Below are 21090 nucleotides of genomic sequence, written 5' to 3'. Positions count from 1 at the left end.
CATACCCCCGCAGGGCCCCAAACAAGCTACTGTTGTAACAACTTTCTAACAGTGCCTGGATCAGGCATACTCTTCTTTTTGATCAGCTTTCTCTTCTGATAGACTGGAAGGCCCCTTAGTCTCAGTAATTTCTTACCTCCAACTCCTGATAGTACCTGGCACATAGTAGGTGCTCAGTAAGCCATAAACCAAAATACCCCCAAACAAGGAAAACCAAAATCAAACAAAATAAAATCCAAGGAGATGTAGTTTGGAAAAAGAAATGTGAACCATTTCTAAGGTAGATAAAATGAGTCCATTAATCACCCCCGTGGGAGAAATTATAGAGGAATAGAAATGCTTACTTTCCCTGAAAAGTCTTTTACCTACCTTATTGCCAAACTTGGCTTCCATTCAATCATTTCACCTTTTTACATGAGCACATAAAACCAGGACGTTGCTCTGATTTCTGTTCACCTTGGCTTGCCCTACCCATGTAATACTGAAATTACACCTTTTCCTTTGCTGCAGGTGGAGATCACCTTTCTTTTTCTAGGACCCAGTTTTTCTTGTGCTTCGATTCGCTTCTTACTGTTATTTTGAGGTGCTTCACTAGGAGCCATAAAAGTTGAGGTCAGTTTGGAGATGTGTGAGGACATAACTGGTCGTAGGCTGTCACACCGGAACCTGCTTCCTTGTTTGTTCCCTGAGGCAATGGAAATTTCTAGCCACCAGCTGATCCTGGAATTGATTTAGTGCCAGGGAGGTGAACTGTGGGAAAATATAATATTACTTAGTCATTCTCAGCAGTAGATTTAATGATTTAGAAAACATTTCCTGGTTTTGAGAGCTTAACAATACAGCCTCTACGTCTGTCAAAAATCAGAGTGGGGGGTATTCAGTAACCGGAAGGCCAGGAGAATACATACACTACATAGGATTTGTAAAGACTTGTTTCGTCTTTCTGACCTAATGGCTACATTCTCGTTTTACCGAATTATTAATGGTAGTTTTTAACTAGAGAAGCATGCTTATACCTACGTGAGAAAGTTTGTAGAGATCATATTCATCTCTGTATCAGCTTCTTGTCTTGGTGAAAACACAGGATCGGAGGTGGGGAATGCTTGGTTTTTGTCTTAGCTCTGTTTTGAACTAACTGTTGATGGTACATGAGTCCGTAAGCCTCCCTAGGCCTGAGTTTACTCAACTATAAAGTGAGGGCCTCCTAGGTTCATATAGTTTGGTTCAAAAAATGCTTGTTTGCTACTGCTACTCATCTTAGATTGGGTTCCCTAAGGAAAGTGGCATAGGCAAGGATTCTTGTGCAAATAAATTGCTGAGTGAGGTGACCAGGAGAGAGCTGGAAGGAAGGAGAGAAGCATGATACCAAACAAAGATCTAGTTTTAGCTGATCTATTCTCAGTCTGATCCCAGAGAAAACTCTAGAATATGAATGGCAACACAGAGCTCTACACATTTTAAATGTCTGTCTCAATCAGTCATTGGTTATAGGTTCCCCTCTAGGGCAGGGGGTGTAACTTCACTGAAATTCCTGGATAACACAGTGAAACAGCTGAAGGATGGGTATACCAGCTTGTTAAAAGGGATCTCAGTGGGCTACCAACAGAACCTATTAGGCACCTGTGGCCAGGCACTGTGCTAGGTATTGGAGAGGGAAAGATTAAAAAAAGAGAGAGAGATGGTTCCTTATCATAGGAAACTCATGGAATAGTCCAGGAGATAGATGAATAAGCAAGTAAGTTCAGTACAACATGGTGAATGCTGGAATAAAAGAATATTCAGAGTGTTGTAGGAATTCAGGAAGGATTCAGGAAGCAGAATCTAAGATGGAGATAATCATGCTGGAGCTTTATTGAGGATTGTTCTTAGGATCAACATTTGCTCTCAGACGCAGATATTATACTCCTGGAGACCCAGCAGGAGGTGTTTAAAGATCTATAATTTTAAGACCTTTAGAAGTAAAAATCTTTCTTTTGAAGTCTTGGAGGATAGAACCTCACTCCAGAAAAGTATTGCTTCTGAGCTAGTGATTCAATTGTACCTCCGTAAGGTTGTCCCAACACTCTGTCAGGTCCTATCATATATAATAGATGTAATATATGTTAGGACATTGGATCCTATGATCTTAGGTCCATTACTACACCTTCCTTGGATAAAGGGCATGTCTTTGGTTGGTGTGATGTTATTTGGCCTCCTTTATTAGTGGATTAAACACTCCATGAGCTCTTCATATAGGGGTTCTATCTGAGGCAACAAAGTCAAATATATACCCAGAATATGTGTTTATTTTATTTTTTGAAATGAACACTGACTGGCCTTTCTGAGGAAGGATTTCACTGAAGTCAGCTCAACATGAAGTGGACAGTTGGCCTCTCTTCAAGGGATAGTAGCATGTTGGGCATTCAGCAGTAGCAGTAGCTAGGAAAGCCTTGGCAAGAGGGAGCCCAGACTATTGGTTGCATATATAGTTTCAACACTGCCATCATGGCTACCTCTTTGTACCAACATATGGGGCGTAGATGACAGAGGCTGGCTGATGTAAACAGACCAAGTCACTCTATCTGCCTGGTTGTTTGACGCATATTCTGTGGTAGATGTTTTCTGGTGGGCATTAACATGCAGTATAAAGATCTTCCCACTTCCTGTGTCAATCCCAGACCTCCATATTCCTACTTTTTCAATCTTTTGCCTCCTAGGTTCTTGACCATCTGGCCAGGCCATTTGCTGCTCTCTATCAGCCTTCATTTATTTGAACCTCAGTCCACTTCTCTCTGTGCGCAAAGTGGATGGTTAAGGTGTTCTACCCAAAGTTCTTCTATCTGCTGGGAGGACTTTTTCTTACTAGTGTTTTCCATGACCACCACTAAGAGGAGCTATGGTGCAGCTGGAGTCTATTTTCATCATGAAGCCATATGATGAAGCTGACTCATCTATGAGCCATGCTCAGGTGTTTTGTTTCTCCATCAGCTGGTACCACAGGATTCGCCCATGCAGCCATATGCATGAGCTGAGGAAAGGTGCTGGCATAAAAATGGTAATGACATGGGGCTCGGGGCTACCATCTTGCGCACTTGCTTGTGCCTTCTGGTCCTATTTATGTTCAATCCTGAAGTACCACTTTCATCTTTTTCATCCATCTGTCATGGTAATCTGTTGTGTCTGTCTCACAGTGGGTTGTTGCAATTTCTGTGCATCCAGGAGCCACTTTAGCAGAGAGTTCACACCATTTCTGGTAGTCTTTGCCAGAGTGTTCTATCCTATATCCTTGGAGAGTGATCCCAAACCTATAGACTCTTTCTTATCCAACGTCATGCTTTGCCCCTTGATCAGCTATCCTGAGTCATATGTGTACTCTGGCAGCTACAGGTAGTAGAATACACATGGAGAGGTCCTGTGGCTACAGTAGGCTCTAGTCCTTTACCACCCGTATCAAGCCCCACATGTCCTCACACAGGTTGTGACTTACTTTTGGTTTTGGTCTAGCGGCCAGGAGGCCAGGTGAAGAGATGGGGATGTATCTTCAGAGGTCAAATGCTGCTTGTGGGGAGAATCCTCTGCCACCTCTTAAGCAAGGGGCATGCCAGCCTTCGTAGGGGAATAGGCCACTTCTGTAGGCTAAGAGGGTTCAGAGGGATCTAGGGACCCAAGGTATTTGAACGCATCAACCTAGATGTCTCTAATTCCTTATGTCAAGGATCCATTCTTTCCCAACCAGGGCCTTAGCTTTGTCAGAGCAAGCCTAACAAAGATGGGACTTTAACTCTATTTGTAGTTGACTAGTCTAATGATTAATTCCTGGATAGGAGTCTTATCTTCCACTGGCTTCCGGCTGTAGGAAAGGAAGACTATATGCTACCAGGCAAGCCCTCTTGCTTTTATACTTAGCTTGTAATTGTCAACTAATCTCGCCTAGCTTTTCCTTATCTTTTTTCAAAGCTTCATTCAAATTTAGCAATACACACCCAGTTCCATAGTCCTCATAGCTGCTATTTGCCCTGTATTTTTCATAGCTTGATCTTTGTTGGCTGGCTAATGTGTTCCCTTCTGCTTTTATACCAGTTCACCACCAGTGGTTTGGGATTATCCCTGTGACAGGGCAAGAAGCAGGATTTGGGTACATGGAAAAGTAGACTTCCAATTCAGTTTCAACAGAAGCCTCGACCACTTTCTGAGAGTTCTGAGGAGAAACTGGCCCATCAAAGCTGTTTTGAATTGGGGCAAGAGAACACTGAGCTTTTGTTCCCTGACATTGAATCTGTGGGATACTTCAGGAACCATTTGTGGCCTTGGGCAAGGCAGTTTTCCTCAGCAGGATCAATCCCTGAAGGGAGATGACACTCTAAAGTGGGATTGTCATTGTGTCATAAATTTACTAATTTATACTCCTTTTGAAAATTTTTCCCTAGCATCTTTTTATGGTGAAAGCTATGTGGAGCTCAACATCATAGAAGTTTCATCTGAGTTATCTCTTCAATTAAAATTTCAAACCAGCAAACCACAGGGATTACTTTTTCTTGCAGCTGGAAAGAATGACTACTGTATAATAGAACTGCTATCAGGAAACTTACGGGTAAGATTTTCTTAAATCTTTAAAAATGTGTAAATATTCAATTACTAGAGGAAAAACCATGAGAGAGAGAGAGAACAAAATCGCTATCCATTTGATTAGTGTTATTTTATTAGAATAAAATCACATGCCATGTGAAAAGTTGGGATCTCCTCCAATTTTACCAGCATGCCTGAAATATTCTGACTCCGAATTTTTAAACCTCATTGATGTAGTCCATACATTATGTGGAAAGTGGTTTCAAGTCCAAGTTTCTCTCTCTCTCTCTCTCTCTCTCTCTGTGGGTGGCCCTGTTTTTGCAATAAAATGCTATGAGATGAGATTGATTAATTGTGATTCTTCCTCTTTCAGGTGAGGGTGAATTTTGGTGCAGGCGAACAAGTACTCCTTTCTGAGCAAAGACTTCGTATGGATGACCTGGTTTGGCACTTAGTGGAACTGTACTGTTTTAAAAACAGTATCTCTCTGGTTATCGACAAACATTATGAGACAACTGGCCAGATCGCTGGTGGGATGCACAATTTGCACTTTCAACATGGAATCTATATAGCAGGCCATGGTGGACTTGATGTCGCTTACCTAGATGGAGAGCTCCCCAATTTCCGCGGGTGTATGGAGGATGTGGTATTTAACCAGAGGGAGATCCTTGCATCCCTTAGATCTTACCCTAGTTTTAAGAAGGTTTATGAGGTGTCACTAGGATGCAGTGATGAATTTTTTGCCGGGGAGGATGAAGCCATCAATTTCTTTAGCTCCAGATCCTATGTCACCTTCCCAGAATGGAGGGTGCAAGGGGAAGGGCTGTTGGAATTTGCTTTGCAGACTGCAACTCCACAAGCTTTGCTTTTATTTCAGTCAGGAAGAGAAGGAAATTTTGTTGCTTTGGAAATAGTTAATGGTCTGTTGAAGGCTCACGTAGGAAGGAGCAAGAGTAATACCCAGCTCTCTTCTTTTAGCTTAGTTAGTGACAACAAGTGGCATGTTATTCAACTCAAATTCACTGGAGGGTATCTGGACCTGATGGTGGATGAGCAAGTGGTAAGAACACCGCTGCCTTTGCAAAGCAAGTCATTTGTCTCAGAAGGCCCCCTCTTTGTGGGAGGTCTTGATAACCGTAAGGGAGAAGAAGTTAAGAAGTTGGAACTGGCCTCCGTGCCCAGGAAAGCTGCTCGAGGAATCTCTTTCAAAGGGTGCTTAAGAGGCTTGGAGGTCAACTCAGAAAAGAAAGCATTGAAGAGTGCCCTTGTGTCCAAAGATATAGCTGTTGGGTGTAAAGTGCAGAGTAGTGATAATGAAAACCCTTTCATTACGACAACAGAATACCTGCATCCATCAGAAGTTCCCCTTTCCACTGTAGTCCCTGAGGCAAGCAAGCCTTTTATTCACCATGCGAGTAGCTATTTCTTGAGTCTGAATAACTTGGAGGTCCAAGAAGGTGGGCGAGCCTTTCTGGAACAAAGGCATATGAAAGTGGATGTGGCATCCGAAGATTTGGGTATCCATCATTCTCAAATACTATTTAAAATAGAGGAAATGCCCCTGCATGGGTTCCTTCAAATCGATGTTTCCCCTGCGCTGGGAATGGAGAAGGCTTTTACTATGTTAGATTTGGGGCAAGGAAAAGTTTGGTATGTCCATGATGGTTCAGAAGAACCTAGGGATTTTTTCACATTTTCAGTCTCTTCCAACAGCAAGAAGGAAATGCCATTACGTCTGCAAGGACATGTGCCATATGTGTTTAACATTACTGTCCTTCCAGTGAATGATCCCCCGTACCTGAAGCTCCCTGAAGGAAACATGCTTCTCCTGTTTGAGAATTCTAAGAAACGACTGACTCCGAATATCATACATGTGTCAGACCCTGACACAGATCCTTTGAGTCTTAGTTTCTCTGTGCTTGGCAACTTCAATTTAGATGCTGGGTTTTTAGAAAACACCAATCATCCTGGGAAAGCCATCAATAGTTTTACGCATGGGGATTTAAGAGATGGCAACATTTTCTATGTGCACAGAGGTCATCGGAACTCCCGGATCCTTCTGCGAGCAAGCGATGGAGAGCTGGTTAGCAATACGGTAGTGTTACGGGTCATGGCTGTTCCTTGGGACTTTGAAGTGGTCATTAGAACCGGTGCAGTCGTCCAGCAGGGTGGCGCGGTTCTGATTACACAGAGTGACTTGTCGGTGGAGGTTAATGGTGAACCCCACGAGATGGAGACCCGCTATGCTATCACTCATCCACCCCAATTTGGCCAGATTCAGCGGCAGGGATCAAGTGGTGAATGGAAACAAGTTAGTACCTTTTCTCAGCATTCCATCAATCGGGGTCGGGTCCGGTACCATAGTACATTTAGAGGATTACAGCTAGAAAATATTACAGATCACTTTAAATTTAAAGTTAACATAGAAGGAAAAATCAGTGAAGAGCTGATGTTTCCTATTACCGTCCACTGGCTTAAGTTTATACTTCTGAAAAATGTTCCTCTCAAGGTCAATAAAATAAGCAGACAAATACTGAACTCTGATCATTTGCAGGCTGTGACAGAGGGTGTGGACGTAACTCAGAGAGAACTGCATTTTAAGTTACTGACCCCACCTAAGAAAGGAAAATTGCTAGTTGGCAATACAATTCTAAAAACAAACTCCATCTTCAGCCAACAAAACATTTCAGACTCTAAGATAAGTTATGAGCCACAGGAGAGGCTCAGGGAAGACACACAAGATACCTTTAGGTTCTTGATTGTTGTGAAGCACATAGAATCAAAAGATTATACTTTCAGAATAAACTTTGAAGCAAATAAGACACGCATTATTGTAACTAACAAAGGATTATTTGTAAAAGAAGGAGAAGAGAAATTAATTACAAAATCAGAATTATTTGCTCAAACACTGGACAATCGGACCTTCCAATATAAAATCATCAGGAGTCCTCAACATGGAAAGCTGAAACTGGTTAACTTCTCAGATCCTCTGGGAAGTCATGACAGTATCACTGAGTTCACTGATCAAGACTTAGAGGGTGAGCGACTGATGTATGTCCATGATGACTCCGAGACTCAGTATGATGAATTCCTCCTTGTGGCCTCCACTGCAGGACCAGGCCAGGAAGGAGTGGTCAGGCATCTTGACACAGAACATTTATCCATAGAAATCAAAGTTGCCATTTCTGTAGAGTTAAGGAATGATGAGAAACCAGTGCGTGTGGTAGATAAGGTCTTTCATGTCGTGAGGAATGGCCAGCGCCTACTGACCCTGGCAGATCTCTGTTACCATGACCCAGACTCAGATTTTGATGATGGGCAGTTGCTCTACACCCGACGGGGCATCCCAAATGGGGACTTGGTGAGAGCCAGTGATCCCACTCAGAAACTCTACCAGTTCAGGCAAGATGACCTGCGCGAAGGGCGAGTGCTCTTCAGGCATAAGGGTGCCGACTCCGCCCGCTTTGTGCTGTTTGTGACAGATGGTGTCCATTACACATCATCCCTTCTTGAGGTCACTGTGTCAGACCCTTCCATCCAGATAGCCAACAACACGGGCCTGGTTGTACAAAGAGGAGAGGGCAGCAGCCTCACAGCATCTAACCTCAGTGTTACCACAAACCAAGATGTTAGAACAGACCATGAGATTGAATTCCACATGCTGCAGCCCCCAAAGCATGGCAGAGTGCTGGTCAACCACTCAGTGTCCCACACATTTTCCCAGCATGACCTGAAGCAAGGACATGTGATTTATAGGCATGATGGCAGTGGCAACTCCGATATGTTCAACCTGAGAGTGAAAGTTAAAGAGATCTATGTAGAAGTGAGCGTCTACGTACAAGTGTACTCAGAAAGTCACCAACATCACACCCAAATTCTGCTCATCAAGACCCTTGTAGTTGAAGAAGGAAAACCAGTAAAACTGAGTCGAGGAAGACTCCAGGTAGGTAGTTGTCCAAGTATTCTTTCCCTCCCAGAGTAATCTGCATCTAAGAGCTATTTTTGTGTTGATTTTACTTTGGTATTGAGAATTACTTTTTTCTAAATGTAAATGCCATCGAAAAGAAAAGCTGGAAGGTTTCATGATTTCGACACTGCTAATTTCCCTATAGTTGGTAATGGAATATAAGTAATACTAAGCCTTATGTTAAAGCCGACTACACCCCAGCACACAAGTAAATATGTTTGTTTAGTGTAGGATGAACTGGGAATGAGGAGATGATGCACATATTATAGCAAATTAAGAGATATTTACTTTTTTATCATTTTTTATAGAAATACTGTCAATATTTCATTTGATCTAAGTTACATTTGTTGTGATAAAGCAGGGTATAAAAATTTAGAGCAACTTAATCATAATCATAAAAAGGATCCCTAAAACAGCAGAGGATGCTGTCTTACACAGTTAATTTCCTTAGCTCTGAATATGGCGTCATTTTGTTTCCTAAAATTGATGGATAAAATTGACCCAGACCAGTGGAATGCCAGGGGGGAGACCTTACACCAGAAGCTACCTGGTTTCCTGAGGCTCCTACTTAGAAACTTCCAGCAGGCAAACCTTTGCTGTTCACAGTTAGAAGAGAGTGTTCATTTTAGGGTAATCCTGTACAGGGTATGTAAACTGTGATTCATGACAACTGGCCACAAATATGGGCTATGCTGAATCTACCCTCAGGACTACAAAGGAGTTTACTTGTTTGCTGAATGCAGCCAATAACACTGAGAAGAAATTAACTCAAATCAGGAGCAGTTTACTAAATGAGTTTGTCTAAGGAAATGAGGGGCTTACCAATATTTCTCAATTCTTTTTTAGGAACTTGGAGAGTTTATGTTTCACCACAAGGGGGCATGTGTAGGTCAGTGACTATAAATCAGTTACAATGACAGTTTTGACATGGATTTTGCTGAATCAATAAATTAAATATATTATTGAAATACTGAGCTAGTTAAAATGGAAGAGGAAAAACTTTCCTATAAAGTCTTGCAATTTTAGTGATTCAGCTTCTGCTTCTTCAACCATCTTTTATTCTTTCTTCTTATACCATTTTGTTTCTTTCACTTCATCTTGCTGAGTCCTGGGTGTCTTGCTGCTGTGAATAATGCCTTGTTAACGCATTAGTAGCTATTCAAGTGTTGTTGACCCTTACTTTTCTTTGCAACCGTGGCTGAATGCAAATATTGACATGGTCACCAGGCTAAATGCAAATATTGACATAGTCACCAGAACAGACCCTGGCTGAAACTCTGAATCAACCCTGATTGTAACTTAAGCCATTTGTAGATGTTAATAGAGAACAATTTGGTTCATCAAGGGTCTTGACTCTTCCAACTGTTGACATGTTCTTCTTTTTGTGTCTGTGTGCTGTGTATGTGAACTCAAGGCTGTCCACGAAGATAATATTCCTTCAGAGGCAATGTTCACCGTCAGAATTCCGCCAATGCATGGATACCTCCAGAAATCTTTACCAGAAGAAGGCAGCTTGGGTGGAGATGCAAAGTCCCCTCTGACTTTTACACAACAGGATATTGATGATGGGGATATCTTTTATGTTCAGACAGTTCCTGGCCAACAACAGGACCGTTTTTTACTGGATGTGGTGAATGGTTTCCAAGCTGTGAATGGAATTGAGATCTTAGTGGATATTGTCCCTAAGCAGATTCCTCTGGAGGTACAAAATTTCACAGTCCAAGAAGGTGGCTCCAAAACACTTCTGGAGGACTATCTCAAAATTCCAAACAAATATTTTGAGGGAGTTGACTGTGAATTTGTTCTCCTCAAACCACCAAAACATGGTTATGTTGAAAATTCTAATTTTCCAAGAGTAAAGCTAATGAAGTTTACCAGGAAACAGGTAATAATTCTCAGTTAATACTTTTGGGTATGTGGGATAAGAGAAAAAAAGTGCGATTTATTATTTACATTAGTGGACTGAGGAGTGATGAGACTTGAAAGGGTATCTAGTTTAACCTTTTAATAGATGCTAGAAGCCCCTTTTATGGTAATTCCATAAAGAGATCACCTAGCCATTGCTTAAATATATTCAGTGATAGAGAATTCACTACTTCATGCAATGGGTACTTCCAGTTCTAAAATACTTCAACTGCTAGAAAGTTCTTTCTGTTGCCCTGAAGTCTGCCACTTAGACACTTCTCCAAAGTCCTGGTTCACAGAACAAGTCATACCTCCTTTTCTAAAAGCTCTTTAAATATTTGAAAGAAAAAGTTATCAAGTTCCCTTGGATTATAACTTCTTTAGGTTAAACATCTCTAGGTTCTCCTACTTTTGCTCACGTCATAGATATCTAGCCTCTGCATCATCCTAGCTGCCCATTGCTAGAGGAGCTCCACACTTCACTGTCCCACTCAGAATGTTACACCTAATATTTAACACAGACACACTTTAGTCATTAGTGGATTTACTCATTTATTCATTCCATTAGTCAATCAACAGATGCCATGCTCCTTGTAAACATAGTGATATCAGTGGCTAAATGGCCCAGGCCCTACAATCAAGCACTGGATACAACTTCCAATCTAATGTTCAGTGTAAAATAACCAATCAACTCTAGGCTGCTATCATATTTCTTTGCTTTGGGCTAGGTTGGTATTATTTTGAGACTTAGCTTTCTTATCATGAATAAAAGAATGATTTCTATTACTTTCTAGGTATTGAAAGTAACTTGCTACCATTTACTTTATAAGCTCCAAGGAATATGCACTCTTCAGGTTGGAAGCCATTACCAACCACCTGGCATCTCTGGGTATCTTTGTTCAGTTAGCTGTAAACCTATGTGGGCTGCTTTATTTTGCTTGTAAGGATTTCATCTTAAAAATGGACTTGAATCGATTTGCTAAGCCCTTCTTCTGTTCAAGTTGCTGTGCAAGGTCGCCATGATAAGGAGCCATATTCCTTGCCCTTAGGAGATCTTGGCCTAGGGCAAGGGCCAAGAGAGAAGAGCAAGTGAACAGGGCGGGGGATGGGGGGTGGATTAGGCACACAAGCTTTAATATTAGTTCACCCTTCTGTTGCTTCACAGAGCATTCTCACAGTGGTGCTAAGAAGTGCAGAGTTGGCACATCTGACTCTAATTAAAGAGAATAGGGAAGACCTCACAGAGGGAATAACGTTTTAGCAAGATTTGAGGAAAGAAAGAGCAGGAAGGTAACAGAGAAGAAACAGAAAAGAAAAAAGCAACATGAGCAAAGGAACAGCATGACCAAGGATATAAAGGCATTAAAGTGAATGGGTTTGGGGCCTGGGAAATAGCCCACAAGACTTGCAGGTGGGCTTAGGAGCCATAGTAAGAACTAGGGCCAGACTGTGGAGAGTCTTGAATTATATGTTGAGAGGGTTAGACTGAACCAGGGGGCATTAGGGAGCTGTTGGGAGAAGCAGGGTATCCTTAGGGCAGGAAACAACCTTGGAAATCAGTGCTTTTCTACTGGGGACTCAGGTAAGGTGATCCTTTAGTGACTTCCTATAGGCATCTCTTCATCATGGCTTCCATCTGAAAGGTGGGACAAACCATCCAAGATGACTACTTGCTCCGGGGCAAGTTCAGTTCAATACTGTTTACCTCAGATACGCTAGGTAAGAGACTGAGCACTAAATTTTAGTCCTGTCCTGGTCAATTTATTGTTGATTGTGCTTTATGAGAAGTGTGCATTTAGAATGGTTGCTTGAAATCTGTATGTCAAGTATATGTATTCCCTCAAGGATCCATGTTATTGTGTAGCCTTATTCACAGTTAAGGTCATGTGTCCCTGCTCTTCCAGATGACCCCTTTACACTTTCTCTTCCTATATGACTAAGGTCTCCAGGTTTTGAGACATCATTGTTTACACGTAAAGTGGCACTAACCCCTAACAACTAGTAGCCTTAGTGTTCAGTGGCTTGAGGAGCCCTTGGCCATGTTTGCCATTCATTCATTCAGCAAATAGTTTTTGAGTATCTATTATGTGCCAGGCATGCCAGCTTTAGGTACTGGAGATACAGTGGTGAACAAACCCAGCAATAATCTGTGCCCTGATGCCCAGGTAGGAGAAAGAAGGAGGCAGAGAGAGGCAACAGATAAAATAAGTGAAATAAATGGCATGTTGAGTGAAGATTTAGTGCCATGGAGAAAAAATAAAGCAAGAAAGGGAGCTGGGAAGCGCTGGGGCCTTCAGTGATGTGTATGTGTGTGTTCAGTTTCAAATCAAGTGGTCGGGGGAGGTCCCATGGAGAAGGCAGCTTCTGAGCAGACACCTGGAGGAAGCAATGGATGGGTGAGCCACGTAGACCTGGAGGGAGAGCATTTAGGCAGAGAGAAGAGCAAGTGAACAGCTGTGTGGGGAGCAACAAGGGGTTTAGTGTGACTGGACTGCATGCTATGGGAGGAGAGCTGTACATGAGGTTTGGGAGGTCCAGCACGGGAGGGACTTCAACTTCACCTTTGACCCTGAGTGAGATGGGGAGCAAGGAGAGAGGGAGAAGGTGGGTAGAGGGATGACACAGTGTGCCCCGAACATGATTGGTGATAGGGGACTGAGTACTTTTCAATCTTTCAAGATTTTCTACAAATCTGTTACATCTTTTCATTTTAAGTCAGCAGACATTTTTCTAGTGTTAGAAGTCTAGGAACAGGCAAATTCCCACCAAATCTTCTCTTTGCCTTGATATTAATGCATATTAAAAGGCATGTAATTTGGGGGAGTGCCGCTCCTTTGAAAAAATTATGTATTTCTCCAGGAAAGATATTGAGGAGGCAACTTGTATTAAATACTATGTTCCTAAGGCATTTTAGGCACAAATTCCCTCATTTTTTTTTTTTTATCAATACCATCTTCTGCATTTATTTTCAAGTAGCTTAAAACAGCATGTTTCAGAACTTGTGGTTAGGCCTATGGTCTGGAATTCCTCTGCTCACAGAACTCCAAAGAAATTCTCAGCACCTGTGTACAAATGGCCACAATTTTCCCTTGAGACTCTTCGTGAACTTTTCAACTCTTGTCAGAAACACCTCTGAGAGATCAAAAGTATTTGCTCAAAGGAAGTGCACCATAGGAACCGGCAAAGTTGAACTGTTAAAATTTTTGGCAGTATTTTATCAAAACAAACACAACCCCAGAGGCTTTTTCAGAAGTTCAACTACTCCTGTTGGGCTTTGGAAGTTCTCTGCCATTTTATGTTTGGGTCACAGACTCACTGAAGCCAAGTTCCCTTCTAGCTTTAAAATTCTCTTGGTCTCTAATTATGATCCTGTGCTCTTCAGTATTTTCTATCACAACCTTAAAGACATGAAAGGCATTCTGATCAAATTTGTGGCTATTACAAATCCAAGAGGAATAGTTAATTCACTTGATGACCATTTCAGAACAAAAATTAGAAAATGAAATCTAACAGGGATAAAAGTAAATGTTTGCATTTGGGTTATTACAGTAAGGGAAATCTGCTTTGATAGAAAATTTGATTTTGACATATATCATTATGTCTACCGAGATGTATGGTAGTTATGGATATCATCTGTCATGAGATGCACCAAAAAATTATTCCGTTCTGAAGGAGGAGGAATAGGATTAGGACATAGCATATAGTCTCTCATACAAAGAACAGTTAGGGAATAATGCATGCTTAGTTCAGAAAAGATAAGTCTGGAGAAACTTCATAGTTCCCCTGGTCCAGATGTCTCCAAACAACAGAAGTTGAGCAAGTGGGTAGAAGCTTCAGAGCTAAACCTAAAATTCTGAATTGTCTAACAAAGTAATCCACAACTTCAAAAATTAGTCACTGTAAATAAACAAGTAGAGTCTAACTTTTAGTGGATAATCTTCCTTTGGAAGAACAGCTGGGTTGTATCACTTACCTACAGCACATTTTAGTATTAGAGTTAGTCTTTGACTCAGGTCTCCTGATTACCAGTGCAATGGTCTCTTTCCTGCCCTATGTGCTGTGTCACTCCATTTCTCCTTAAACTTATTCCTAGGATGGGCATCACTTCATAAAAACTATCCCGTCCATCACAATTTCCACTCTGATGGTCAGAATCAAACCTCACAGGATAAATACATGCTTCTGTGTTTTAGAGAGACATTAAAATTAGGATTATAGCAATTTATTCATGTTTTAAAATCACATTTCAGTAAGTTGGTGATTTTTGTTGCTGGTGGTTATAGGTGGAAAATGAATTGATTTATTATGTGCATGATGATAGTGAGGAGCTTCTCGACAATTTCACCGTCTTTGCAAATAGCTCAGAGCTTGGAAAACAGAGCTTGCCCCAAACTCTTTTTGTAACTGTGGAATCGGTAAATGATGAGGCTCCAGTAATAACAGTCAACAAAATCCTTCAGGTAAGTGCTCTGTGCTTTTGGATTTATCATAAAAACATTAGGGCTACCAATTTGATTTTCTTTTATATTATTTCTAATGTTAAATAATAAGACATATGATTATGTATGTATGGTTAACATATTCCTACTGGTTTTAAATAAATGTTAGTTGTTACCAGGGCATTCTGTTGGATAACTGTTGGGAGATGATGAATCCCAATGAGTTACTGTTGTGTTATATTTCGTGAGTGGGTGTCATTCACACTATATTCCCCGAGGCATGGCCTTTTCTAGTTAGGGTGGGAAGGGAGAATCAGCTTCCCAGTATTGAATGTGTGACCTTGGGCAAGTTATTTAATCCTTCAGTGTGCTCTCATCAAGAGGATGGGAAATGGAGACAGAGTTGTGAGTAGTAAGAGATAAAATGATGTAAAACTCTCCCACAGTTCCTGAAATGTGGTTGGGATTCAATAAATGGTAGCATGATTACCGAAAAACTCTAAGGCTATGCTAGTAATAGTGTTTTTTTTTTTAAAACCTCACTATACAATCATGTGACAGTATTTTTGCTGTATCTGGGAACTTCCATCACCCTTCACTCTTTTTGAAAATCCCCTGGGGGTGCGTCTTAGGCACTCATAGATAAATATGTTTTGGCTGTCACATGGTGTCCACCATTTGGCTCCTGTCCTGATCTGGCGCCCTAAAGCAATGTTTGCTGCTTGATGCACAGAAGTTCTTCTGCTTCTGGCTCTTATGGCAGGCACCATTTCCTCCTACACCAGCACTACCAATGTCAATGCTAGTGAACTCATTTGTGCCGGTTTACGCTGAAGTATCCCAAAGTTTTCATTCAGCAGGTTTTCTTGGTCTTAAATCACTCCTTACTGTCCCTTCTCCTAAAGAGTTGGGCATGAATTTGTTGTTCTGGCCCAGAGAATAAAATTATGGCTATTAAAATAGTAAGTGCTCAAAAAATAATTGTTAGCTATCGTTGTGTGCCAGTAACACTCTAAGGGCTTATAATTCACTGAGATATGTGCTACCATTTCCCTCGTTGGACAGATGAGGAGATTGCATGACAGCTGAATGACAGGCTGAGGACAGACAGAGTGACAGCACAGGAGCCTGATGGCCTGTTCATGCCTCTTTTCATACTATTCAGCAATGACAGACACATAGTAAACAAGAAATATTTGTTGAAGGGATGAGCAAATGAAAAGATAAACTGTCAAGACCCCCAATAGTGGCTCATCTTTCAGAGACCAGGTGTGTGCCTTGGCTCTTTCTTCCTTTAGTACAGCTGCATTTCCAAAAGGATCCTTGGCCCCTTGCACATTTAAGCCCCTAGGGAACTCATTCGTTAGGTATGCCCAGACATGGGCATCTGAAGGTGTTCACTTTGAAATTTGGCAGAGACAGATCTTCCCACATATGTATTTGACAACTTCTGCCTTCTTTATGCCACTTGTGAGAGTAAATAGTTAATAATAAATTCTTTAGAAGTTCAGAGGAAATTAGGTAGTCAGAAGAGATGTGGAAGAGGTGAACATGAATAGAGCTCATCGGGGGCTAATCTAACTAGACAATTTTATGTTGTTAAACATGTAAACATGCTGGGTTTTAAAAAAATCTGTTCTTATTTGCTCAAAATAATTGGATTTAGGAATAGCCTTTTTAGTGCTTTGTGTCATTTCACAGCTTGGTTCATTATTCAGCCTCTATATTTTAGGTGAAAAACCAGTGGTGTTTATACCTTCAGAACTCATCACTTTATCTTTAGTTTACTCTACAGTCACTCTCTGGGAATGGGATGTTCTAACTGGTCACATTTGTAGGCCTACAGGTTCTTGTTGTGTTCATATCTACTGAGCTCATTCTCAGCAAAGCGATCAGAGAACTAGGTTGCTGGCTAGAGTGAGGGATCAGAGGGGTCAATGATTATTCAGCATAGTTATAAACATTTATGTTTATTATGTGCTTATGGAGTACTATCCTGAGCATCTTCCAGAAGTGGTATCATTTTCACAACCCTACAAAGCAACTGCTGTTATTAATGTGCTCATTAAATGGGAGCACTGAGGCCCAGAGCAGCACCAACGGAAGGTGTAGAAAGTCTGTCTCACCACCCACCACACCACATAGAGTGTGGTGGGTGGTGAGACAGCATCCATCCATGTGACCACTCTGCATCCATGTGATCAGAGGCATCTATCCATGTGACCACTCTGCATCCATGTGATCAGAGGCTGTCTTTATTAGGAAGAAAAAAAAAACCCCAAAGCTGTTGTGTCTCTTGCTCCTGCTAAAGTGGATTTCATGGAATAGGTCCACAGCAGTTGTATTGACACAAATGTATTCACCCAACAACCTCAGCAGAGGATTTCGGCATTTTGCTGTATGGTGCAAAACTGCACGATGAGAAAGATTCAGGGGAGGGTCCCAAATTCCAGACAGATACAGGAGAAGATGTGGAGCTGGCTGAGGAAGCAGAAGACCAGAAAATAAAGTAGGGAACTCTTAGGCTTCCTTCTGCAAAGGATCGAAGCCCTATTGTGGGTTTGGCTTTCATTTCTCAGATGCCATTAATTATAAGATGCATCATCAGTTTAATAATAGCTTTATTATATTGAAATATTCCTGTCAATTTAAGATATTCAGAACATTGAGTTGTGAGAGGAAAAACGTGTATACTGGTCTTTATCTCTGTCTTCCCTTTAAATGAGGGAAATACAGTCTCTGCCAAGAACCTTGAGCTTGCTCAGGTAGTTGATCCACATACTCTCCCCACTATCCTTGATTCCAGAGGGCTTCTCTCAAGAAAAAAAGGAAGATTTGCTGGGGGGGAAGGGCCATTTCCTTTATGCTTGCCTTCTTTCCTGGGAAGCCTGGGTCCAGGCCAGGAGGGTGCAACTTCCCAGTTTCAGTGGATGCGGCCATTTGACTCTGGCTCTTTCTGAGTTTATTCATTTATTTATCTTGTAAGTCCCTCATTCTTTGCCTTAAAAGTTTTAAATTAAAGGTAGAAGACCGGAGTTCAAGGTTTGTAAATTGCCCAGCTTAAGCAAAATTTCTCTGAACATCGTCTTCAACAGCAAAACCATGCTTGAGTTGTGGATTGGTGTATGTGTGTGTGTGTGTGTGTGTGTGTGTGTATGTAAAGAGATAGATGATAGATAGATAGATAGATAGATAGATAGATAGATAGATAGTTGTATTTATTATGAGGAATTGGCTCATGTGATTATGGAGGTGTGCAAGTTCCAAGATCTATAGGGTTAGTCAGCAGGCTAGAGACCCAGGAGAGCCAATGGTTTAGTTCCCATATGAAGATCAATAAGAAGAGCTGATGTCCCAGTTCAAAGGCAGTCAGACAGAAGAGAATTCTCTTTATTTGCAGGAGGATCAGAGTTTTGTTGTTGTTGTTGTTCTACTTAGGCCTTCAACTAATGTATGGGGCTCACCTACGTGAGAGAGAGTAATCTCCTTTACTCAGTCAACTGATTTAAATATTAATCTTATCCAAAAACATTCTCATAAGAATACCCAGGATAATGTTTAACCAAATATATGGGTACCCATGGCCTAGACAACTTGACACATAAAATTAACCACCATAGTCTTGAGATTCTATGCTGTCTTTGACTTTTCAAACAGAATTTTCTCAAGACCTTCAGATTATCCTATATGACCACCCACTCTCTTTTCTTGTCATCAGAGCTTCAAGCAAGTGGCAAGAAGGATTATCTCAGTCTACTTGGGAAAAAGCAATTGGGAACATAGACGGTAGACCAGCTGATAGCATCTCAGACTCTGGATAGGAGTTCAAAGGCAGATACCTGAATGCTAACCATTCTATGCTAGCATTTCAAATATATTTCTTTCTGCTGAAGTACTTTAAACAACATTTCATTAAGCCAGAGAACTTGTGGCTGGCTGGTCTCCAGAGTCATTCAGTGGTACAGGAAACCATTTCCGTCATGACAGACTGGGGTTAGATCAACTCTGGCGAATCCTTTGCATTTTACTCTAAAATATATTCTACTGAGTACTTTTGTATTCAAGCATCACCAGAAATTTTCGTGCATACCAGATCAAATGTATTTGTGTCCACAAGGGGGCTTCATTTTCCTGTTTTTTGACTTTGGCTTCCAACACTGTGCGTTTTGTTTTGTTGTTGTCTTTTATACCAAAAATAGAATCATTTGTTTATTTCTGATAACCACTTGTCATCACTAAAAAGAGCTTCAAGAACTAGGGGCAGTGGAAGAATTAAAGCAGCAGAGCTTGAGTCTTTGACAGAAGGCCCAGAAGGGACAGATAGTGGGATAGTAACTATAAACATTTCACATCCCTCATATGAGACTCAAAACAAAGGTCTGGGTTTTTAAACATTAGAAGCATAGTTAGGATTCTATTGGATTATAATTAGGTTTCTAAATCCCATTGACCTTCTGTTTAAGTTAAAGGCAAATTTTTAAAAATGTGTTCCAATTAATGGGCTATTTTTTTTTTTTTCAGATATCTAATCCTTAAACCCTTATTTCTTGGGCTTTGGATTACTTTTAATTCTGCACTCAAGTTTGGGACCTTTGTTTTTCTTTTCCCCATCTATCTGAAGTTGCTATTACCAATGACTGGGCATTAAATCAATTCTCCCCCAAAGCAGCAGGGCTGTTCATTGAACTAAATTTGGTTTGAGTGGAAATAAAGACCTGAAGTTACAAGGTCTTGTTTTGAGTGGCAGGTTTTCCACTTGGTTTGAAAGATGGTATATTCCAGAGGCAAGAGGGGGCAAAAGCAGAGTTGCACAGAAGAGTAGCTGCAGTGGAAAACATGCTTTATCCAGCTTTTGTGTGCACGGTACTGGAAAAAATGAGTATCTACGAGTCACGAGAAGAGAATGGCAGTACATTTCCAAATCAGCTTGAGTTCTTAAAGAAAGGAAAATGAGATAAATGGATAGATTTTAAAATGTAAAAAGTGAAAAAGTAGAATCAAGGCCTTGGAATTGTGTTAAATAGTCCAATTGTATATTTTAGAAACACTGTAGCCTTGCCATGGATTAACTGAAAACCAAAACCTTATAATTTGAACATTAGGTTGATTAGCATTTCTGGTACCTATTAAAAAAACCGATGTCCTTAGAGTTTAAGGCTGAAAAATCATTAATGGCCGTATTCCAAAAGCCAAAATATAGGAGCATCCACCGAGAATACAATCATGAAATTCACTCCAAATTATGGAGAGATGCTGTGAGATGAACATGTTAATTAACAGTACATGTTACAGAATGGCTCCAATAATGGTAATCATGATACTCAAAATGACTTTTAAGTAATATTTAAAAAATCATATTTATCTTCAGAACCAAATCTGATGAAGAAGATGGATAACATAGAGCTAGTATTTATTGAATTCCTACTAATGCCAGGTGAAGCTTGTTCTAAGTACTTTACACATGTTAAATCATTCATTATACATAATAATTCTATCATTCCTAGTTTACTAATGAGGAAATTAAGGCTCAGGGAAATTAAGAAATGTGTCCAAGGTTTCATTGCTAATGTGGTGTATCATGCCTCATATGAAAATGTAGGAATCTTAATGCATTTTCCGATATTCCTTTCTCAAATTCTGTTTAGTTATTAGATAATGGGTGAGCATGAATTAAGATATTTCACAAACTCCCTATGTTTCTAAGAAAACAGCCTCTTAGACCGGAGAGATATCTATTAAATCACTGAGGACTGAATTTCTAAACAAGTTGGTAACAAGCATAGATGTTAAGGCTCTAGTCAGAGAGCAAAGAATGACATAAGCTGAAAAATATGCATGGTGTTTCTATAGGGAAGACATTTATAAATACAGATAGAAATGTGAAAATTTAGGTAGTGATAATGCCACCCATTTTTAGTTAGTGAAATACCATGTGACTGTATGACTATAGAAACTGAAAACAGCCTTATTCCATCAAATGTGATTTGATGTCTAAATAAGCATTTTCATCTCAACACATTCACAACTGAACTCCTGATCTTCTCAGATCCACCCTCTCTGCAGCTCTCCTCATTTCAGTCGATGGTAACTCTGTCTTTTTAGGTGTTGAGGTCCCAACCATGGAGTCATCTTTTTCCTTTCCTTCTTCCACACCTCACCCAGAATTTGACCACTTCTTACCACCTCAACAGTTTCCAGCCACTCTCTTCTTTCATCTCTCTCCAGGATTATTGT

General features: G+C 40.7%; 1 protein-coding gene across 3 annotated transcripts in view; it reads left to right on the top strand.

The window, feature by feature from the left end:
- Positions 1-21090, top strand: part of LOC121486867 (chondroitin sulfate proteoglycan 4-like) — a 67578-nt gene that overhangs the window by 6661 nt on the left and 39827 nt on the right. For 2 of the 3 annotated variants that reach the window (XM_041748241.1, XM_041748242.1), the window contains 4 exons: positions 4407-4570; positions 4919-8488; positions 9927-10397; positions 14701-14877. In XM_041748241.1, the coding sequence (XP_041604175.1) occupies positions 4407-4570; positions 4919-8488; positions 9927-10397; positions 14701-14877 (4382 nt within the window). The remainder of the gene's footprint in view (positions 1-4406; positions 4571-4918; positions 8489-9926; positions 10398-14700; positions 14878-21090) is intronic. The other variant, XM_041748243.1, reaches the window with a different exon arrangement.

Source organism: Vulpes lagopus, chromosome 3 (assembly GCF_018345385.1).
Source record: "Vulpes lagopus strain Blue_001 chromosome 3, ASM1834538v1, whole genome shotgun sequence".
In the NCBI taxonomy this organism is placed as follows: domain Eukaryota; kingdom Metazoa; phylum Chordata; class Mammalia; order Carnivora; family Canidae; genus Vulpes; species Vulpes lagopus.
Note: the sequence above shows the minus strand (reverse complement) of the source record. Positions and strands in the feature narration are given on the sequence as shown.